The 20,101-nt window shown below is 42.6% G+C and overlaps 2 protein-coding genes and 1 long non-coding RNA gene across 5 annotated transcripts; all 3 read left to right on the top strand.

The window, feature by feature from the left end:
- Positions 1-633: 633 nt before the first annotated feature.
- Positions 634-9,954, top strand: LOC104938825 (UDP-glucuronosyltransferase 2C1). Of its 2 annotated transcripts, XM_027272380.1 has the most exons (5): positions 634-959; positions 2,650-2,948; positions 3,056-3,769; positions 4,085-4,674; positions 9,914-9,954. In XM_027272380.1, exons 2-4 carry the CDS (start codon positions 2,655-2,657, stop codon positions 4,667-4,669), a joined length of 1,593 nt encoding a protein of 530 aa, XP_027128181.1. In that variant the 5' UTR covers positions 634-959; positions 2,650-2,654; the 3' UTR covers positions 4,670-4,674; positions 9,914-9,954. The 2 variants fall into 2 exon arrangements, with proteins under 2 accessions (XP_027128181.1, XP_027128186.1); XM_027272385.1 differs by lacking the exon at positions 9,914-9,954 and having other exon boundaries at positions 4,085-5,394.
- Positions 6,834-9,952, top strand: LOC109142320 (UDP-glucuronosyltransferase 2A1). Of its 2 annotated transcripts, none has more exons than XM_027272374.1 (4): positions 6,834-6,921; positions 7,889-8,187; positions 8,295-9,008; positions 9,324-9,952. In XM_027272374.1, exons 2-4 carry the CDS (start codon positions 7,894-7,896, stop codon positions 9,906-9,908), a joined length of 1,593 nt encoding a protein of 530 aa, XP_027128175.1. In that variant the 5' UTR covers positions 6,834-6,921; positions 7,889-7,893; the 3' UTR covers positions 9,909-9,952. The 2 variants fall into 2 exon arrangements, with proteins under 2 accessions (XP_027128175.1, XP_027128171.1); XM_027272370.1 differs by having other exon boundaries at positions 6,840-6,925.
- An 8,471-nt stretch (positions 9,955-18,425) lies between the features above and the next one.
- Positions 18,426-19,821, top strand: LOC113747750 (uncharacterized). Its single transcript, XR_003463866.1, has 3 exons — positions 18,426-18,490; positions 19,004-19,158; positions 19,701-19,821. It is a non-coding gene; the product is annotated as an uncharacterized LOC113747750 (long non-coding RNA).
- Positions 19,822-20,101: the final 280 nt, after the last annotated feature.

Below are 20,101 nucleotides of genomic sequence, written 5' to 3'. Positions count from 1 at the left end.
AAACCACCTTCCCGTCACAATACCTGAAATATATAACAGAACAGGGCTGTTTCTTGCTTTATGCGGACTATGATGCATAGGGCCCCACAGCCACAAGCCCCCCCCCTCATGTCCCTTGTGAAGTTTTAAATGAATAATTATCAGTCCTGATGTGATTGGTTGCACTGATGGAATATAATTTCCATAACAGAGTGGAGCTGAATGCTGATGCAGCTCTACAGTTTGAAAGTGAGTTTTAAAAAGTGCGTTGTCTGAACGGGTTTTAAAGCATATGTCTTTATCTTTCATATGTCGGACCCCCACTCTACCAGTGGATCTTATCTTATCTTATCTTGTCTTGTCTAAATTTACTATATTTGTTGAAGAAGTTGAAATAAAGCCACTGAATATTTTAGTTTTATGTGTGAAGGCAGACAAAAGAATAGGCAAAATCTGGAAAATAAAATGAAATAAATGTCAAAATATCATGAGAAATAATTAAAAGAATGAATGAATAACTAAATATAAAAGAACAATGATGATGCCATAGAAAAGGGCACACAATAGGACCCAGCAGAGATTACAGTGTGTATTGTTTGTTTCCTTATCCTCAAAAGGTAATTAGGCGATTGCTTTTCTCTTGAGTATTTTTGAGTGAAAGAAGCATAGAAGCAAGTGTGAATTCAAGAAGAGGGAGAACAGGTTTTATGAAGAAAAAAAACGCTGCGGTTTAACACTAAAACGGGTCAGCACCGTGTAGAGACATGCGATCACCTGAACCGAAGCCTAATCTCTGTAACTGTGGTGTAGTAGTGCTTTCTTGCTTTTTCTTGCCACTTCCTTGACTCAAGGAAAATAGAGAGAGCGTTTGCTCTTATAGGACCAGCAGCTGATTTTCCTCTATCAGCAAGATTGTGAATGTTTCATTGAATTACCCCCAAATCTCTAGAGACATACAAGAGGAAGCCCTGGACAGTCAGGTAAGAAACAAACATGTTCCATAATAATCAAAGCCTTATTAATTGCAATCACTTTCACTCAAACTAAAGAGATTAATTCTTTTTTGGGGTAATTTGGTAGTTAATTCAGGCAAAACTTTCTGCTGCTTTCAATGAACAGTCATATACAGGTGTAACTATTTTACCACTGGTTGAAATTGAAACAGCTGAGGTACTTGTACTTCCCATTTCTTCTGAAAAAAACATTTAATGGTTCCTGCTTCTCAAATGGTCTCACTAGTTGAAATCAAACAATTCATAGATTAATGACAGAAACAATCGGCAGAATATTCCATAATAATAATTCAGTAATTAGTATTTATGATGTAATGATATAACACTCACATTTTCTGCATTGTACTTAAGTAAATTTCCTGGTTATACATACAACCTTTTACTTACATTAATTAACATTACATTAATCTTGCAGTTACATGTGCACAGATTGTAGTAAACAAACCTTCAGGCTAAAAACCTGGAGAAAATAGCCTGCTGAAATCATTACATCTAATGTATATGAAACCCATTTTCTCCAGGTATTTATTTGCACTTTTACATGATGTGAATAAAAGTTATAAATAATCCACACCAGGGCTCTAAATTAACTTTTTTTGATCACCAGCCAATGTGGCTGTTTGTGGATGTTTCTGAAGTTACCAGCCAATCAGAATTTCCACTAGCCAACATTTTATTATTCATTAACCCTTACATACTATTCAGGGACTAATTTGACCCATTTTTTGTACATAAAAATAAAAATCATTAAAACTTTTCTTTTTAGATAGAAATTTGACAATTTACCTTAATGTGAGCCTGAATATACAAAAATGGAAATATGTTAGAACTTTCTAAACATGTTTCAGTGCAGATAATGCACAAAATTACACACAAAATTATGTATAGAGAGACTATTTATAATTGATTATGTATAAGGTATGTATAATATGTCATACAATTCATTATTTGATTTTAGGTTGTCATATCACAATATGTGTGTAAAAATAGATAATTCATCAAACCAGTCAAGCCTTATTCTTATAAGCCTTAATCCCCAGTAAGAGAGGAAAGCCTGTTTGACCAGTGAGAGCATGTGCTGCTGAATGGAGAGCAGGTTCCCATAGAAACTGAGCAAGTAAACAAAGTCTGTAGGGATAAATGCTCCTGAAACGCACCAGGTGGGGTTTAAAATCCCAGGAGAGGGAACCTGTTTGACTAGTGAGAACCTGTGCTGTGCGGGTTCCCATAGAAACTGCCCTCAAGTGTCCTGCGAAATAGTAAAGTACCTTATTTATCACCCGGCCAAGCTGGCTAGTGAATTCTTTTTAATACACGGCAAAATGAATTTTCACCCGCATTTGGCGGGTGTTAATTTAGAGCCCAGACTAGCCCAGAAGACTAGTGCAGAAGAACAAGATGCCAAACGTTTAAAACCATGGTGCTATTTAACAATAAGACACATGTACCCCAAGGAATGGGCTTGTATGGCTTAGTCAAGCAGGTGGATACATGTGTAAATAGACTGAAGAAAAGTAGTTTGTGAAATGTTTGTAGGGCTTCTGTAAAACATGGCAGTGATTACTGGCTGTGAAACTGTGAAACTAAAGAATTAAAGAAAAACTGTATCTTGTAGATGATATGTTGAACTTTGTGATTTCTCTCTTTTATGTTTTAGGAACCATGGCTTTACATGGTATTTGTGGAATATTTGTAGTCCTCAGTGTTGGTCTGATTTCCTTCACACCAAGTTGTGATGGAGGAAACATTCTGGTATATCCAGTAGATGGAAGCCACTGGATCAATATGAAGATCTTGCTGGAAGAACTTCACGCCAAGGGGCACAACCTCACTGTGATAAGGGCCTCCAACAGCTGGTACATCGCAAAAAAGTCTCCTCTCTACACATCCATTACCTTAAAAATGGAAATAGGTTTTGAGGAATTTTTTGATGTGTTCCTGCAGGAGCATATGAGGGTATGTCATTTTGGATTATATATTGGGCTCCATGTGGGTCTTTCAGTCATTCATGTCTCAAGATCAATCAATTTTTAAGCACTTTTTTTCATAATATTTTTTTGCAGGCACAGATTGAGCGGGCTTCAGCACTTACTTTCTTCAAACTTACCAAGGATTTCCTTTCTATGATTTCTACAGCCCATTCATTGTTGTGTGATACCCTCATCAAAATGCTCGATGATGAAAAGATGATCAAAAGCTTATTGGATTCCAAATATGATCTTGTTCTCACTGACCCAGCTGTAGCATCAGGGGCTGTACTGGCCAAGTTTCTCAAACTGCCCATGGTCCTCAACGTTCGCTGGATCACCAGTGGAGAAGGCCACTTTGCGCTAGCCCCCTCACCACTCTCTTACATCCCAGTGCCAGGATCGGGCTTAACAGACAAAATGAACTTCATCCAGAGGGTCAAGAACATACTTTTCTACAGCATTATAGTTTTCCAGCAGAAATTCTTGGTGGGGCCAGGCTATGACGCTATCTGTGAGAAATATATTGAGGGTGGATGTGATGTTTTCTCGATTCTTCAGGAAGCAGACATTTGGCTGTTTAGGTCAGATTTTGTGTTTGAATTCCCTCGGCCCACAATGCCAAATGTTGTCTATATAGGAGGGTTCCAGTGTAAGCCAGCCCAACCTTTGCCAGCAGACTTGGAAGATTTTGTTCAGAGTGCTGGGGAGCATGGAGTGATCGTCATGACTCTGGGAACTTTGGTTAATGCCTTGCCCAAAGATGTTGCAGATGGAATCGCCAGTGTCTTTGCCAAGATGCCTCAGAAGGTTACACAACCTCAGTTTTTTACTTTTGCACTGACATGAAATGTTAAAAGACTGAATGGTACAGTTTAAAGCATTTTACAGATCCATGCAGCAATGAATCAATCACCAAATACATCAAATTAAAAGCTTTATTAAAGTCTAAACAGACAGGGAAATTGATCAAAGTGTATAATGAAGAAATCAGTCCTCCAAGGCTCACATCAAATTAAAAAGAGCATCCCTAGCCCTGTGAGTGAGATTCCATAATGAGTGGGTATTAAAATGGACAGAAACAAACATGAAGTAAATTCATGATTCTTTTCATTTCCTTGTCAGGTAATATGGAGGCACAAAGGAGAGCGTCCATCTACTCTGGGCAACAACACCCTGTTAGTGGACTGGATGCCACAGAAGGACCTTCTGGGCCACCCACAGACCAAAGTCTTTGTAGCTCATGGAGGAACCAATGGAGTCCAGGAAGCAATTTACCATGGAGTCCCTGTGCTTGGCATACCCTTGTTCTTTGACCAGTATGATAACCTTCTACGTCTGCAGGAGAGAGGAGCTGGGAAGATCATTGAGCTAGGTGATGTCAACAAACACAGTTTTGAGCAAGGTATTAACGAAGTGCTCCATCAAGACAGCTACAGACAGAACATGCAAAGACTGTCACGTTTGCACAGAGACCAGCCAATGGCACCCATGGATCAGGCCATCTTCTGGGTGGAATATGTGATGCGCCATAAGGGTGCTCCTCACCTGCGTACAGAGGCCTATAAGATGCCCTGGTACTCATACTACTGTTTAGACGTCCTGCTACTATTGCTGACTGTAGCAACTGTACTGCTGTTTTCTACTGTGGCCATTTTCAGGTTCCTATGCTGCAGAAGTAGAAGAAAGACCAAAACCAAACAACACTGATACACATCAATTCATTTTATTGAGATATATGCTACAGTGAGATTAGAATGAGCACTGTTTTCAGACAAAAACATACATCTGAAGGTATCATTTGTCTGTATTTATCATCTATTAAATAACATGACGGTCAATGCAGTCAATTGATTTAGACACATTAAACACTCATATAGTTTAGGTAATGTATGCTTTTGCTTTTTTGCTTTCTGCAATTTAACCAATCAAATTTATTTGTCACGTCATAATCATATAAAGTACAATTATAGTGAAATGTAGCCCAACCAATCTGTACATTTGAATAGTACAATAGTTTGAATTAAATGTATGTTTGTGATTCTTTAAGCCTCATTCTTGCAGTGTCTGGGCTAAATGTCTTTCTCGGTAGAGCACTGCTCATAGTATGTAGCCGAGCTAACCACTTTTTGCACAGTTTGCGCTCTGTTGCATTATGTTTCTGTACCATGCAATGATATTCTTGATAGTGCACAAGTAGAAATTCTTGAGTATTTGAGAAGATAGTGGAATTTCCTCAAATGTATGAGGTGAAGGAGTCTCTGACTTGCCTTACTCACCATAGAGTCAGTATGGAGGGCCCAGTATCAGGCCCTTGTCGCTGAACATAACGTTTCTCCACATGTTCAGGTGGCAGGCTGTTGTGGCTGTATATGGTTCTTCCACATGTTACTGAGGCTTCTGTTTGTTAAATGAATAAAATGATAAATTGCCAATATGTCTTGTATCTTCAGGACCTCAAACATACAATCCACCAAATAACACCAAACAAGAGTCAACAGCAAAAAAAAGCTGTTTGGCATTGGCATAGAAGATTTGATACATTTTTCATGGGCGCAAACCCACATACTCAGCTCTGCTGCTCACCCCACAAATGCATGTTCCTTACAAATGTGGCATCATTGAAAAGGGAAATGAACAGGCTTTCCATTGGTATAAGATTTATTGCCAAGAAGCATTGTTACAACAAAGAATAATCTACAAAGCATACATTTCCTTACTTTTTGTGTGTAGATTAGTTACTGAAATGACTGACAGCTTCTACGCTACTAAGCCTAAAGCATGTTCACTGACACCCTGGAAATTTCAGTGACTGCAATAAACAATTATTTTTATCTCAACTGAACTCTTAACTTTTATCACAGTGACACTGATTACGTTAACAGTTAAACACTACCAGGTCACGCGGTGCATCACAATATGAAAAGCTTTTTAATCTATTAAATTGAATTAATCACCTATCATGAAGTTAGAGCTGAAATGACTAGTCGATTACTTGACTAGTTGTGTCGGTGATCATCACACAATTTAACCACAACTGTTTTGATAACTGATTCATCACTTTAATTGCCCTCATCTTCCCTGAAAAAAACATTTAACGGTTCCTGCTTCTCAAATGGTCTCACTAATTAAACAAGTCATAGATTAATGACAGAAACAATCAGTGGATGACTCCCATAATAAAAATTCAGTAATCAGTATTTATGATATAATGATATAACACTTGCATGGTCTTTTCTTTTCTGCATTTTACTTTTAATACTTTAAGTAAATTTCCTGATTATATGTACACCCCTTTACTTACAGTAAATTACATTTAAATGTAGGAATTTTACTTGTAATGGAGTATTTTTACAGTGAGGTATTGGTACTTTTACTATGAAATGATCCCAGCACTTCCTTCACCACTAATATGAGAGTCCATGCCTCCAGTCAACTGAGTTTCATTGTCAGACCTGCAACCTACATTCATCTTGCAGTTACATTTGCACAGATTGTAGTAAACACACCTTCAGGCTAAAAACCTGGAGGAAATAACCTGCTAAAAGCATTACACCTACTGTATATGAAACCCATTTTCTCCAGGTGTTTACTTGCACTTTTACATGATATGAATGAAAGTTATAAATGATCCACACTAATGATCTAATGAGAGAGGTCACAGATTCTTCTGATGGAAACATTGTTTGCACATTTACAAAACTACACAAACAACATTATTAAATGAAATAATGAACTGAAATCATTCCAAAGTTCAAATTGTGACATGACAAAGAAGAAATAAGCATTTTGTTTATTTGCCTATGAACAGATTTACTATGGCTTCATGTGACATGTGTGGCAGGTAAATCATTTACCTGAAAGGAACAATGATCTCTAACACTGAAGTTTGAACTCACACATGCAAAGAATCTTTTATGGGTTGTCTGCAGAAAAGTAGGATTACTGTTGACACTCTGAGCGTAAGTAAGTGAATTTTATGTTGTGGCTGGCAGTGTTTGTGTCAATGACGGTGTAGCAGTGTCTTTGATTTCAGTCTCAGTCTCATGTAGTCCTGGAATTGACCACATTTTAACTCGTTCTGGTCTTGATCAAGATCACAACAGTGAGGATATCGCCTATGTGTCCCTTTAATTACTTGTAGTATATATACTTCAGACAGCTGAGAAATGTTTTAGAGAGAGAACAAACACCTGTGTGGACACAGAAAAACAAAGAAAGGAAAGGAGTGTTCAGCCCGTGGTTTAACCACGAGACCACAACAACTCATCAAACTCTTCTATATATGTATTTGTGAAGGAGATCATTTAAAAATCAAGAAAGTGAAATAATTCTTTTTGGTACTGAGAACTGTGTTTAAAAAAACATGGTAAGTGCATTTAAGTCATTTATGAGTAAACAGTAAACTAATTAAGAAGACACAAAATGGTGAAATAAGAATTAGTCCACTAGAAATAGACATACACTGCAGTGTCATACATATGATGTGGAGAAAATGAGTTTCATATACATGTCATGCTTTCAGCAGGTCCTTTTTTCCAGGTTTTTAACCTGGAGGTTTGTTCACTATAATCTGTGCCAAAGATAACTGCTGAAAGCTGAATGTAGGTTGCAGGTCTCACAGATAAACTCAGTTGACCGGAGACATGGACTCTCATACTTTACTAATGCTTCATGTGACATACACAATTAATTACCAAAATAAAAACATTGTCAGGTGATCATAACAATATGATAATTTATTAAATGTTCGGTGTGTAACCTTTTCTACTGACATAAATGGAATATAAAATCCATAGCTATGTTTTCAGTCAAATATAATCACCTTAATAAAACATAACATAAACATTTTATTATCTTAAAATTTTAGCTTTTTATATCTAGATAAAGAGCGGGTCTTAAGTGTCATTTCTCTCTTTTATGTTTTAGGAACCATGGCTTTACATGGTATTTGTGGAATTTTTGTAGTCCTCAGTGTTGGTCTGATTTCCTTCACGCCAAGTTGTGATGGAGGAAACATTCTGGTATTTCCAGTAGATGGAAGCCACTGGATCAATATGAAGATCCTGCTGGAAGAACTTCACGCCAAGGGGCACAACCTCACTGTGATAAGGGCCTCCAACAGCTGGTACATCGCAAAAAAGTCTCCTCTCTACACATCCATTACCATCAAAATGGATTTAGGTTTTGAGGAATTTTTTGATGTGTTCCTGAACGATACTATGAGGGTATGTCATTTTGGATTATATATTGAGCTCCATGTGGGTCTTTCAGTCATTCATGTCTCAAGATCAATAAATTTTTAAGCACTTTTTTTCATAATATTTTTTTGCAGGCACAGATTGAGCGGGCTTCAGCACTTACTTTCTTCAAACTTACCAAGGATTTCCTTTCTATGATTTCTACAGCCCATTCAGTGTGGTGTGATACCCTCATGGAAATACTTGATGATGAAAAGATGATCAAAAGCTTATTGGATTCCAAATATGATCTTGTTCTCACTGACCCAGCTGTAGCACCAGGGGCTGTACTGGCCAAGTATCTCAAACTGCCCATGGTCCTCAACGTTCGCTGGATCACCAGTGGAGAAGGCCACTTTGCGCTAGCCCCCTCACCACTCTCTTACATCCCAGTGCCAGGATCGGGCTTAACAGACAAAATGAACTTCATCCAGAGGGTCAAGAACATACTTTTCTACAGCATTATAGTTTTCCAGCAGAAATTCTTGGTGGGGCCAGGCTATGACGCTATCTGTGAGAAATATATTGAGGGTGGATGTGACGTTTTCTCGATTCTTCAGGAAGCAGACATTTGGCTGTTTAGGTCAGATTTTGTGTTTGAATTCCCTCGGCCCACAATGCCAAATGTCGTCTATATAGGAGGGTTCCAGTGTAAGCCAGCCCAACCTTTGCCAGCAGACTTGGAAGATTTTGTTCAGAGTGCTGGGGAGCATGGAGTGATCGTCATGACTCTGGGAACTTTGGTTAATGCCTTGCCCAAAGATGTTGCAGATGGAATCGCCAGTGTCTTTGCCAAGATGCCTCAGAAGGTTACACAACCTCAGTTTTTTACTTTTGCACTGACATGAAATGTTAAAAGACTGAATGGTACAGTTTAAAGCATTTTACAGATCCATGCAGCAATGAATCAATCACCAAATACATCAAATTAAAAGCTTTATTAAAGTCTAAACAGACAGGGAAATTGATCAAAGTGTATAATGAAGAAATCAGTCCTCCAAGGCTCACATCAAATTAAAAAGAGCATCCCTAGCCCTGTGAGTGAGATTCCATAATGAGTGGGTATTAAAATGGACAGAAACAAACATGAAGTAAATTCATGATTCTTTTCATTTCCTTGTCAGGTAATATGGAGGCACAAAGGAGAGCGTCCATCTACTCTGGGCAACAACACCCTGTTAGTGGACTGGATGCCACAGAAGGACCTTCTGGGCCACCCACAGACCAAAGTCTTTGTAGCTCATGGAGGAACCAATGGAGTCCAGGAAGCAATTTACCATGGAGTCCCTGTGCTTGGCATACCCTTGTTCTTTGACCAGTATGATAACCTTCTACGTCTGCAGGAGAGAGGAGCTGGGAAGATCATTGAGCTAGGTGATGTCAACAGACACAGTTTTGAGCAAGGTATTAACGAAGTGCTCCATCAAGACAGCTACAGACAGAACATGCAAAGACTGTCACGTTTGCACAGAGACCAGCCAATGGCACCCATGGATCAGGCCATCTTCTGGGTGGAATATGTGATGCGCCATAAGGGTGCTCCTCACCTGCGTACAGAGGCCTATAAGATGCCCTGGTACTCATACTACTGTTTAGACGTCCTGCTACTATTGCTGACTGTAGCAACTGTACTGCTGTTTTCTACTGTGGCCATTTTCAGGTTCCTATGCTGCAGAAGTAGAAGAAAGACCAAAACCAAACAACACTGATACACATCTACAGTGGTCCCTCGTTTATCGCAGGGGATACGTTCTAAAAATAACCCACAATAAACGAAATCCGCGAAGTAAGTTTTACAATTATTATACATGTTTTAAGGCCGTAAAACCCCTAACCACACACTTTTATACACCTTTTTCCACGCATTTTGTACAGTACTCCCTTAGTTAATCAGGACGCAGAACACATGTGCGGTTCTCCCTTAGACAATTTAGGACGCAGAACACAATGCGCGTTCATACTGTACAGTACGCTGTAAAAAAAAAAGCATGCAAAATTACACTAAAAAAATCCGCGAAACAGCGAGTCCGCGAAAAGTGAACCGTGATATAGCGAGGGACGACTGTATATATTACATTTATTTAGACATATGCTACAAAAAACAAACATCTGAAGGTATCTCATTTCTATATCTTTATCATCTATGAAGTAACATGATGGCCAATGATTGATTGATTGATTTAGACACATTAAACACTTATATAGTTAAACTAATGTATGCTTTTTGGTTTCAAAATCGATTGTTAAATGTATTTTGATTTTTTCTTTATTAATATCCGCAAATCATTAGTGAAAATCTAAACATGTTTCTGTAGTTTAATCAATCAATCAAGCATATTTGTCACATGTGGTCATATAAAGTACAATCACTGTGAAATGTAGTCCAACCAATTTGTGCATTAAAAATAGTTTGAATTGAGTAAAAATATTAATAAAATATATCTAAAATATATGTATGCAATTCTTTAAGCCTCATTCTTACAGTGTCTGAGCTAAATGTCTTGCAGGGTACTAACCGTTGGTTGCACGGACTTGCGTCCTGTTGGGTTCTGTTTCTGTATCATGCAATGATATTCTCAAGAGAAAGTAGAGATCAGAAAGTAGAAATCCATCAGTATTTGAGGGGATACTAGAATTTCCTCAAATGTGTGAGATGAAAGAGTGTCTGCCTTTCTCACCACAGAAACAGTATGCACAGGGGACTGGGCCCTCATTAAATTATGAAATGATTCAAAAAATTTAAATAGGCCTATTTGTGGAAAAAATATGTAATATTTGACTTACGTAGGAGCTTTTTATTTGTTTTCTTCCTAATTGTCCTTGACATAGTGGTCAAGAACCCCTCCACCCCAAACACAAAAATGGTTTGGCCACTGATCAAAATTTGATGTTGCCATTTGATTTGAAGTCAGTACGCTCAAAATGTCTGGTCAGCACAAGTCCCGTGCTCAGAAAAGCAAAGAAAAGAGAAGAAGAAAATAGAGGCCTTACAGATATTCTTGACAAATATTTTTTTAAAAAGGTGGTGACGGTGAAGCTGAGACTAGTAAAGTGAACTTAGAGATAGGTAAGAAACAGCGCAGCCAACGTTTACCAGTCTTGTAACAGCCTAGCTCTAATGTTAACATCCATTAGCTTGTATAAAAGCCTAACACAACATGTTATCTTTGACAGAAACCAGCCAGTCCTCAGCCATCTCACTTGGTGTGCAAGCTGTCAATACAAAGGAACTGGAGGTGGAGATTGCCTGCATGTGTGCATCATGGTACAGTTTTCTGACAGAGGCAACTGCTGTTGCCACGTCCATGGGCATCAAATCCCAATTAGAAATGAGACAGAGAAAGAGGAAGCATTTCTTTGATGAGTCAAAAAAGCAAAGGACAGAGGAGCAAAGCCCAGAGACCCTATTCAGAGTTGAGGTGTTTCATGTTGCAATGGACAACATAATCTCTCAACTACATGTACGGTTCTCATCAGTGCAGCAGATATGTGACGAGTTCTGCGTCCTGTGGAAATTCAGAGATATGCTACAGGACAGCATCAGTGCATCATGCGCAAAGCTCTCTGAGAAGTATAAGAATAATCTCACAGAGTCCTTTGAAGACCAAATTCAGCGCTTAAAGAAAATATATAGTGCAACTTTTGAAGATGGTCTTGGACTTCTGGACCTACTTAATGCCATATACACAATGGGACTACAGAGCATTTATGGAGACTGGGGTTTGGCAATGCTCCCCATAGAGCGTCAACTTGCCAAGAAACTTTAAAGACATCATAGATGATTTTGCCACAAGTTTAGAGTTCAAATCTAAACATGTCACACCAGCAGTAGCCTAAAATACAATGGTAAATATTCATTTATTTCCTGCTAGTGTCAGAATTCCAGTACACATGAAGAGTGTATTTGGCAACAGCTTGTGTGTAGTTTGTTAATGTTAACCATTATTGTCAATGCCTGTCTTTTGCAGAGAGAGATGTGAGGAGAGGAGAGGAGAGGAGTCGAGAGGAGAGGAGAGGAAGAGCAGAGGAGAGGAACATGAGAGGAAGGGTAGAGGAGAGGAAGAGCAGAGGAGAGGTCCTGGGCCCAGGCAAGACTGTCAGCAGGCCTGCACAGGATCCACATGCACATGCACAGTGTGGCCCACTGCCCAGACACTGGTCATGATCAGAATCATTAAATCTGTTGCAGTCCATTTCCACACAAACAAAACACTTTTTATCTTGAAAGATTTTTTGGCTAAAGTCATTCAGATATGACAAAACCAATAAAGTCAATTTAATCAGTATATATTCTGAATTCTGTAACGTTATTGTCTCCATTTAGAGGATTTTTTTCCCTGCAATAGTGGGCATTCTGCCTGAAAAATCAGACTACTAACTTGAAGGATCACAATACACAATGCTGTAATGAAGTTCTGATATCAGCATGTTCTTGTCTGTGACCCACAAACTTGGGTCTTGCTGTCTCTAAATCTACATTCATTTTTCAGATGTCGAATGCCCACACTATTGGTCAGCTGACATTTTTATGTAACTGCTTATCATCAGGGTCACAGTGGAGCTCATCTGACATTTGGGCAAGAGACAGAGTACACCCTGGACAAGTCACCAGTTCATCACAGGTTACATAGGGACAAACAACCATTCATACTCACATTCACACCTACAGGCAAATATAGGGTCACCAATTTAACCTCTTAAGTGCATGTCTTTGGACTGTTGGAGAAAGTCAGAGTACCCAGGATAACCCATGCAGACTCTGTCAGGCCGGGACTCAATGAGGACTCAGATGCAGAGTTTGACAGACAGCTGTTTTATTCAGGTCGACAAATATCCTCGACTGAGTGAGGCTATGAAAAAGGCCTAAACTAGAAGAAACAAAAATCACTCCAAGGAGGAAAAAACACTGAACTACTCTTAATAAAGATTAACAAAATCAAAATCACTCTCAACGAGGAACAACAAAAGGCTATGAAACATTAACTTAAGGCGCTCAAAAAACGAGGCTGAAGACACACTAGGTTAAACACAAAGAAACAAAAGGACTAGACTAAGAAGGTACAACAGAAAATCACTCTTACGAGGAAGGCAAACAAAAGAACACTAGAGCTAAGATGCTGTGACTGTGGGCTATGAACTAAGGCTTTGGTGAACGCTACGAGAGACGAAACACTTCGGCACGGGACAAAGGGAGACGCAGACAATATATACACAAGGTAATGGGGAACAGGTGGAAACAATCAGGGCGGGGAAGACAATCAGACCGGTGACACACGAGGAAGGGCAAGTGACCGCGGTGTGACAGTACCCCTCCCTCCAGGGCCGACTCCTGACGGCCCAGGCTAGTCAGGGTGATCTCTATAAAAGTCATCTATCAGGCTTTGGTCGATGATGTGACGCAAAGGAACCCATTGTCGCTCCTCCGGGCCGTACCCCTCCCAGTCCACCAGGAACTGCCTGCCCCGGCCCCGGTTGCGCACAGCCAGTAACTTTTTGACCTTATAGATGGGACCCCCATCTACTACTTCAGGAGGAGGAGGGGGTGGGAGGGCGCGGACCATGGGGCATGGGGCTCTCCTGGACCGGTTTGACCTGACTTACGTGAAATGTGGGGTGGACACGGAGAGACCGGGGCAGACGAAGGCGAACCGCTGCAGGTCCAACAACCTTGGTGATGGGGAATGGACCCACGAAGCGCGGTGCCAGTTTCTTTGAGAGGGCCTTGAGATGGAGATTTTTGGTTGAGAGCCATACCCTGTGGCCCAGCTGGTACGCCGGAGCAGGTCGTCTTCTCCAGTCCGCTGCCCTTTTGACCCGGTCCCCTTGGCGGATGAGTACCTGACGGTGGGTGCCCAGATGCGGCGGCAGCGGCGGATCTGAGCTTGGACGGAGGGCACCGACGTCTCTGGTTTATTGGCTGGGAACACAGGGGGTTGATAGCCATAGACACACATGAATGGGGAAAGGCCAGTGGCTGAGGTGGGCAGGGAGTTGTGTGCATATTCTACCCAGACCAGGTGCTTGCTCCATGTGGCTGGGTTCTGTGACACTAGACACCGGAGGCCGGTTTCCAGCTGCTGGTTGAGGTGCTCGGTCTGGCCGTTTGCCTCCGGGTGATATCCTGAGGTCAGGCTGGCTTTGGAACCGATGAGCCGGCAGAATTCCCTCCAGAACCGGGACACAAACTGGGGCCCCCGGTCCGACACAATGTCTTTGGGAAAGCCGTGAATTCTGAAGACGTGGTCGACCATGATCTCTGTAGTTTCCTTGGCCGAGGGTAGTTTAGGCAGAGCAATAAACCTTGCCATCTTTGAAAATCTGTCCACCACGGTGAGGACAGTAGTGTTACCTTGCGATGTCAGGAGCCCCGTGACGAAGTCCAAAGAGATTTCTGCCCAGGTCTGGAGGGGATGGGAAGCTGATGCAAAAGTCCCATGCGTGAGCCGGTGGACGTCTTATTGCGGGCGCAGACCGAGCAAGCCTCCACGTACTCCCGAACCTCCGGTTCCATGGACGGCCACCAGAACCTCCGGGAGATGGCGAACATGGTCCGCCGAACTCCCGGATGGCAGGAAAGCAGCGAGGTGTGGGCCCAGTGGATCACCTGTGGGCGCAACTCAACTGGGACAAACAACTGATTCTCTGGGCATCCACTAGGTGGCGGAGCCTCACCATTAGCCTGCTTAACCTCCTTTTCTATTTGCCAGGAAACCGCTCCAACTACACAGGACAGTGGAAGGATGGGCTCAGGCTCCTTGGCAACAGGCTTGGGGTCGAAGAGTCGTGACAGGGCGTCAGGCCTGTAGGAGAGGGAAAAAGAAAATCAGTTAAAGAAAAGCGCCCACCTGGCCTGGCGAGAATTTAGTCTTTTGGCTTTTTTCATATACTCCAAGTTCTTGTGGTCGGTCCAGACAATAAACGGCTGACTGGCCCCCTCCAACCAGTGCCGCCACTCCTCCAGAGCCACCTTCACCGCCAGGAGCTCTTGGTCGCCGACATCATAGTTCCTCTCTGCCTTGGACAGCCGTCGAGACAGGAAGGCACAGGGATGCATCTTACCATCCCCCTCGGATCTCTGGGACAGCACAGCGGCGATTCCCTCATTGGAGGCGTCCACCTCCACCACAAACTGCCGCTGAGAATCGGGCATGGTGAGGATGGGGGCCGTGGTGAAGCGGCGCTTGAGGTTCTGGAAGGCGGACTCTGCCTCTGTAGTCCAGTGAAAGTGCACCTTGGTGGAGGTGAGTGCATGAAGCGGAGCTGCTGTTGCGCTGAAGTTTCTGATAAACCGCCTATAAAAGTTAGCAAAACCAAGGAACTGCTGGACCTTTTTGCGGCTATCAGGAGTGGGCCATTCGGCCACAGCGCTCACTTTAGCCGGATCCATCTGCACCCTTCCAGGGGCTACAATGAAGCCCAGGAAGGAGATGGTGTCGGCATGAAATTCACTCTTCTCTGCCTTGACAAACAACTGGTGGTCTAAGAGTCTCCTGAGAACTTTTGCCACGTGGGCCTTGTGCGTGTCTAGGTCAGGAGAGTAGATGAGGATGTCGTCAAGGTAAACATACACGAAATGGTCTAAAAAGTCCCTAAGGACATCATTAATCATGGCCTGGAACACTGCTGGGGCATTAGTGAGCCCGAATGGCATCACCAGGTACTCGTAGTGACCAGTAGGTGTGTTAAACCCTGTTTTCCACTCATCTCCATCTCTGATTCTCACCAGGTGGTAGGCGTTGCGCAGGTCTAATTTCGTGAACACCTTGGCTTGCTGGATTTGGTCAAAAACAGACGACATGAGTGGTAGAGGATATCGGTTCTTAATAGTGATGTCATTAAGCGGGCTATAGTCTATGCACGGCCTTAACGACCCATCCTTCTTACCAACAAAAAAGAAACCTGCGCCGGCTGGAGAAGAGGAGGGACGGATGAGCCCTGCCTTCAGGGAGGTCTGGATATACTCCTTCATGGCCTCTCTTTCCGGCCCAGAAATGGAGTAAAGGCGGCTCTTGGGCAGGGTTGAACCGGGGATTAAGTCAATTGCACAATCGTAAGGTCTATGTGGAGGGAGAGACATGGCTTTGGACTTGCTGAAGACCTCCTTGAGGTGATGGTAGCAGGACAGCATGGCACTCAGGTCTGGGTATTCAGGGTCTGCTTTGGGATTCACAGTCACAAGATTAATCATTGCGCCGTCATCACTCAGAGACGGTGTGGTTATGCCGTGAGACACACAATCCCTTCCCCACCCCATGATGGATCCTGTTTCCCAATCAATGTGTGGGTTGTGACTGAGGAGCCATGGATGTCCCAGAATCAGAGTATGTGCAGGAGACTTGAATAAGAAAAAACTTATGTGTTCTGTGTGTCTATTGATGCGGAGCTTGAGAGGCTCTGTGATGTGTGTGATGGTGAAAAGTTCCTGTCCATTTAGTGCTCTGGCATGGATGGGCTTGGCCAAAAGTTCAGCCCTGAGGCCTATCTTCTCCGCTAACCCCCAGTCCATCATGCTTTCATCGGCCCCTGAGTCTATGAGAGCTCCTAGTGCGGTGGTAGTGGCGTGGTGCATTACCTTAACTGGTGTCAGGCGGCGTGGAACGAGGGCTGTGGCTGGAGGTTGACTCACCTCCCGGGGCTTTCTGGCCGGACAGGTGGCGACGAGGTGATTAGTTTTGCCGCAGTAAAAGCAGCTGCCCTCCTGCTGGCGTCGTCGTCGCTCCTCCGGCGTCAGCCTCGCCCTGCCAAGCTGCAGGGGCTCCTCCTCCCTGGCGGTGGAAGAGGGAAAGCTGTGCTCTGGCGGCGAATAACGGAGAGCCTGCCTGTCCGGGGCTGTGAAGCGTGGAGTCCTCTCCGGTGTCGAACCGCTCCGTGGTTGCCGGAGCTCGCGAACCCGGTTGTCTGTCCGGATGGCGAGAGCGATGAGAGGGTCCAGGTCCGCAGGCAGGTCCAGTGGCAACAGTAGCTCCTGGATGTGAGCCGCCAGCCCTTTCAGGAACACGTCGTACAGGGCGGTGTTATTCCAGCCGCTCTCCGCCGCCAGGGTGCGAAAGCGGATGGCGTAGTCACACACCGAGGCTCTGCCCTGTGTCAGACTGCTCAGCTCCCTGGCCTTCTCTCGGTCCGTAGACACTGGGTCAAACGTCATCATGAGGGCAGCTTTAAAGTCTGTGAGGGAGGAACAAAGTGGAGAGTCACGAGCCCACTTGGCGGTGGCCCAAGCTCTGGCTCTCCCGGTCAGGTGGGATACCATGAACGCTATCTTGGATCTATCCGTGACGAAAGCATGAGGGAGCTGCTCAAAGTGGATGGAGCAATCAATGAGGAAGGCCTTGCATTGGCCTGGTTCCCCAGAGAAACGCTCCAGGGGCGCCAGCTTGATTCCCACCCCTGCGCCCTGGGACGGAGCCGTTGCAGCTGCTGGAGACTTCGGCGCCGCAGGTGGCTGGGTGGTCTGCCAAAGGTGGTACACCAGGTCTCTCACCTGGGAGGAGAGCTCCCCGAAATGTGCTGCCATCGCCGTCTGAAACTCCTCCTGACAGGCGATGCGGGCTTCCTGAGCCCGTAGCACAGCCGCCCACTGGCCAGCCTCTGCTGAGTCCATACCGGCCGCAGTGTACTGTCAGGCCGGGACTCAAATGAGGACTCAGATGCAAAGTTTGGCAGACAGCTGTTTTATTCAGGTCGACAATATCCTCGACTGAGTGAGGCTATGAAAGAGGCCTAAACTAGAGGAAACAAAAAATCACTCCAAAAGGAGGAAAAAACACTGATCTACTCTTAAGATAAACAAAATCAAAATCACTCTTAACAAGGGACAACAAAAGGCTATGACTACTCTTATTAAAGATTAACAAAATCAAAATCACTCACAACGAGGAACAACAAAAGGCTATGAAACATTAACTTAAGGCGCTCAAAAACGAGGCTGAAAACACACTAGGCTAAATACAAAGAAACAAAAGGACTAGACTAAGAAGTACAACAGAAAATCACTCTTACGAGGAAGGCAAACAAAAGAACACTAGAGCTAAGATGCTGTGACTGTGGGCTATGAACTAAGGCTTTGGTGAACGCTACGAGAGACGAAACACTTCGGCGCGGGACAAAGGGAGACGCAGACAATATATACACACACACACACGGTAATGGGGAACAGGTGGAAACAATCAGGGTGGGGAAGACAATCAGACCGGTGAAACACGAGGAAGGGCAAGTGACCGCGGTGTGACAGACTCAAGAAGATGCAGACTTCACTGTACCACTGTGGGAAGGCATATGAAGAGGATCACTTGTGAGTTAAACATGGACATTGTGTTTCAAGTTAAAGAGTTGAATATGTTTTATCTGTACATGCAAGGCCTGTTGCTACACACTGCTACCAGTACTGTCTGTGTGTATGCAGACAAATTCAGTGGATGATTCAGGCTGCTTAACTAAATATTGATCCAGTTATCAGGTGAGAGAAACTGGTTTGCCCCACCAGTCAAACAGTGGGGGAGCCCAGCAAACACGGACGTACCAGGACGTGTCCCAGAGTGCCCGATTGGGTCGTGATCACGTCAAATCACAACTAGTCTGATGATATGACTATCACAACCAATTACTTGCGCACGGACGGACCAGTACAAGTCCGAAAGAGCCCAATGGGGTCGTGATTGAGATATCATGACCAGTCACATCAGAGATCTATCTATCTCTATTATGTATTAATTAATGTATTTATTTATTCATGTGATTTAGTAAAGGCGCACAAAAACTTTTTAGATTGCGACTGATGTTTAAGTCTTCTTTGTGATTGGTGAAGAAAGTGGGCGTGATCTGACCTACGACCCAGCACATGATGCTTCGCGCTGCAGCACGTTCCATGGCATGTCCGCTTACACATTACACCACAGAGACGAGGAGGACTCAGCAACTCAGCAGTACTCAGTGAGCAAATGTTACTAACAGAGCTGTTATGTAAGTAACCTTACACTATTCTCATTATTTCAGAGTTTGATTTAAGTGCTAGCAACTAGTAGCACTTCAGTTTAACATAGGGAGGATGAAATAATAATGATGATAACGGTGTAATGTAAATGAGTATTGAATATTATCATGATTCAGATTGCAGACAACCATTAAAAAATAGTTTGGATAAGAAATGTGTTTTGTTCACAGCTCTAATAAATATTAGAGAAGGTATTACCAGTTAACTTCCTAACAAGTTTAGTTTAGTTTATTCGGATCCCCATTAGCTGTTACCATAGGCAACAGCTACTCTTCTTGAGGTCCACACAAAATTAAAAATACATACAATATAATTCATACTTAAAATAAAGGTTTTAAAGCCCTAGCAGTTTGGAATACATAATTAAATTATCAATTACAATATATTTTTTAATCAAATCTAAATAAAATAATTTATTTTCTAATCATTTAAATTTAAAAGAGTTTGAATATACTATTTCTTTGTTATCTGTTTTAATAACATCTGTGTTGTTGTTGTTTTTTTCTTGCAGGATCACAAAAGACAACAAAGAGGAGGGGGGTATAATAAAAGAAACCCGGCAAACAATGTGGCATATGATACCCCGTGAATCTCCCGTGAATCTCATCTCGAAACCCTCTCCCCTCCCTATAACACCAGACACAAATAATTGATAAGTAAATAAAAGTTTTACAGTTAAATAATACAGTTGTATAGTTTAATACATAGATAACAACATAATATATGTTAAGGTAAAAGTTATAAATAGTTTTAAAAAAGTGTTTTAGTTCAATGTAAAATATATTTTTACACACGCAAGTGAGGGGGGGAAAGACTGATTTGTGGAAAGCCAGCTAAAAATTGTATCCATGGCCAGGCTATCTATCTGTATATTAATACTGATTTTATTTTATTTCCCAAGTCTAAAACTAG

This window comes from Larimichthys crocea, chromosome II (genome assembly GCF_000972845.2).
Source record: "Larimichthys crocea isolate SSNF chromosome II, L_crocea_2.0, whole genome shotgun sequence".
NCBI classification, from domain to species: Eukaryota; Metazoa; Chordata; class Actinopteri; family Sciaenidae; genus Larimichthys; species Larimichthys crocea.
The sequence above is the reverse complement of the archived record's forward strand: the minus strand, read 5'-3'. Positions and strand labels throughout refer to the sequence as shown.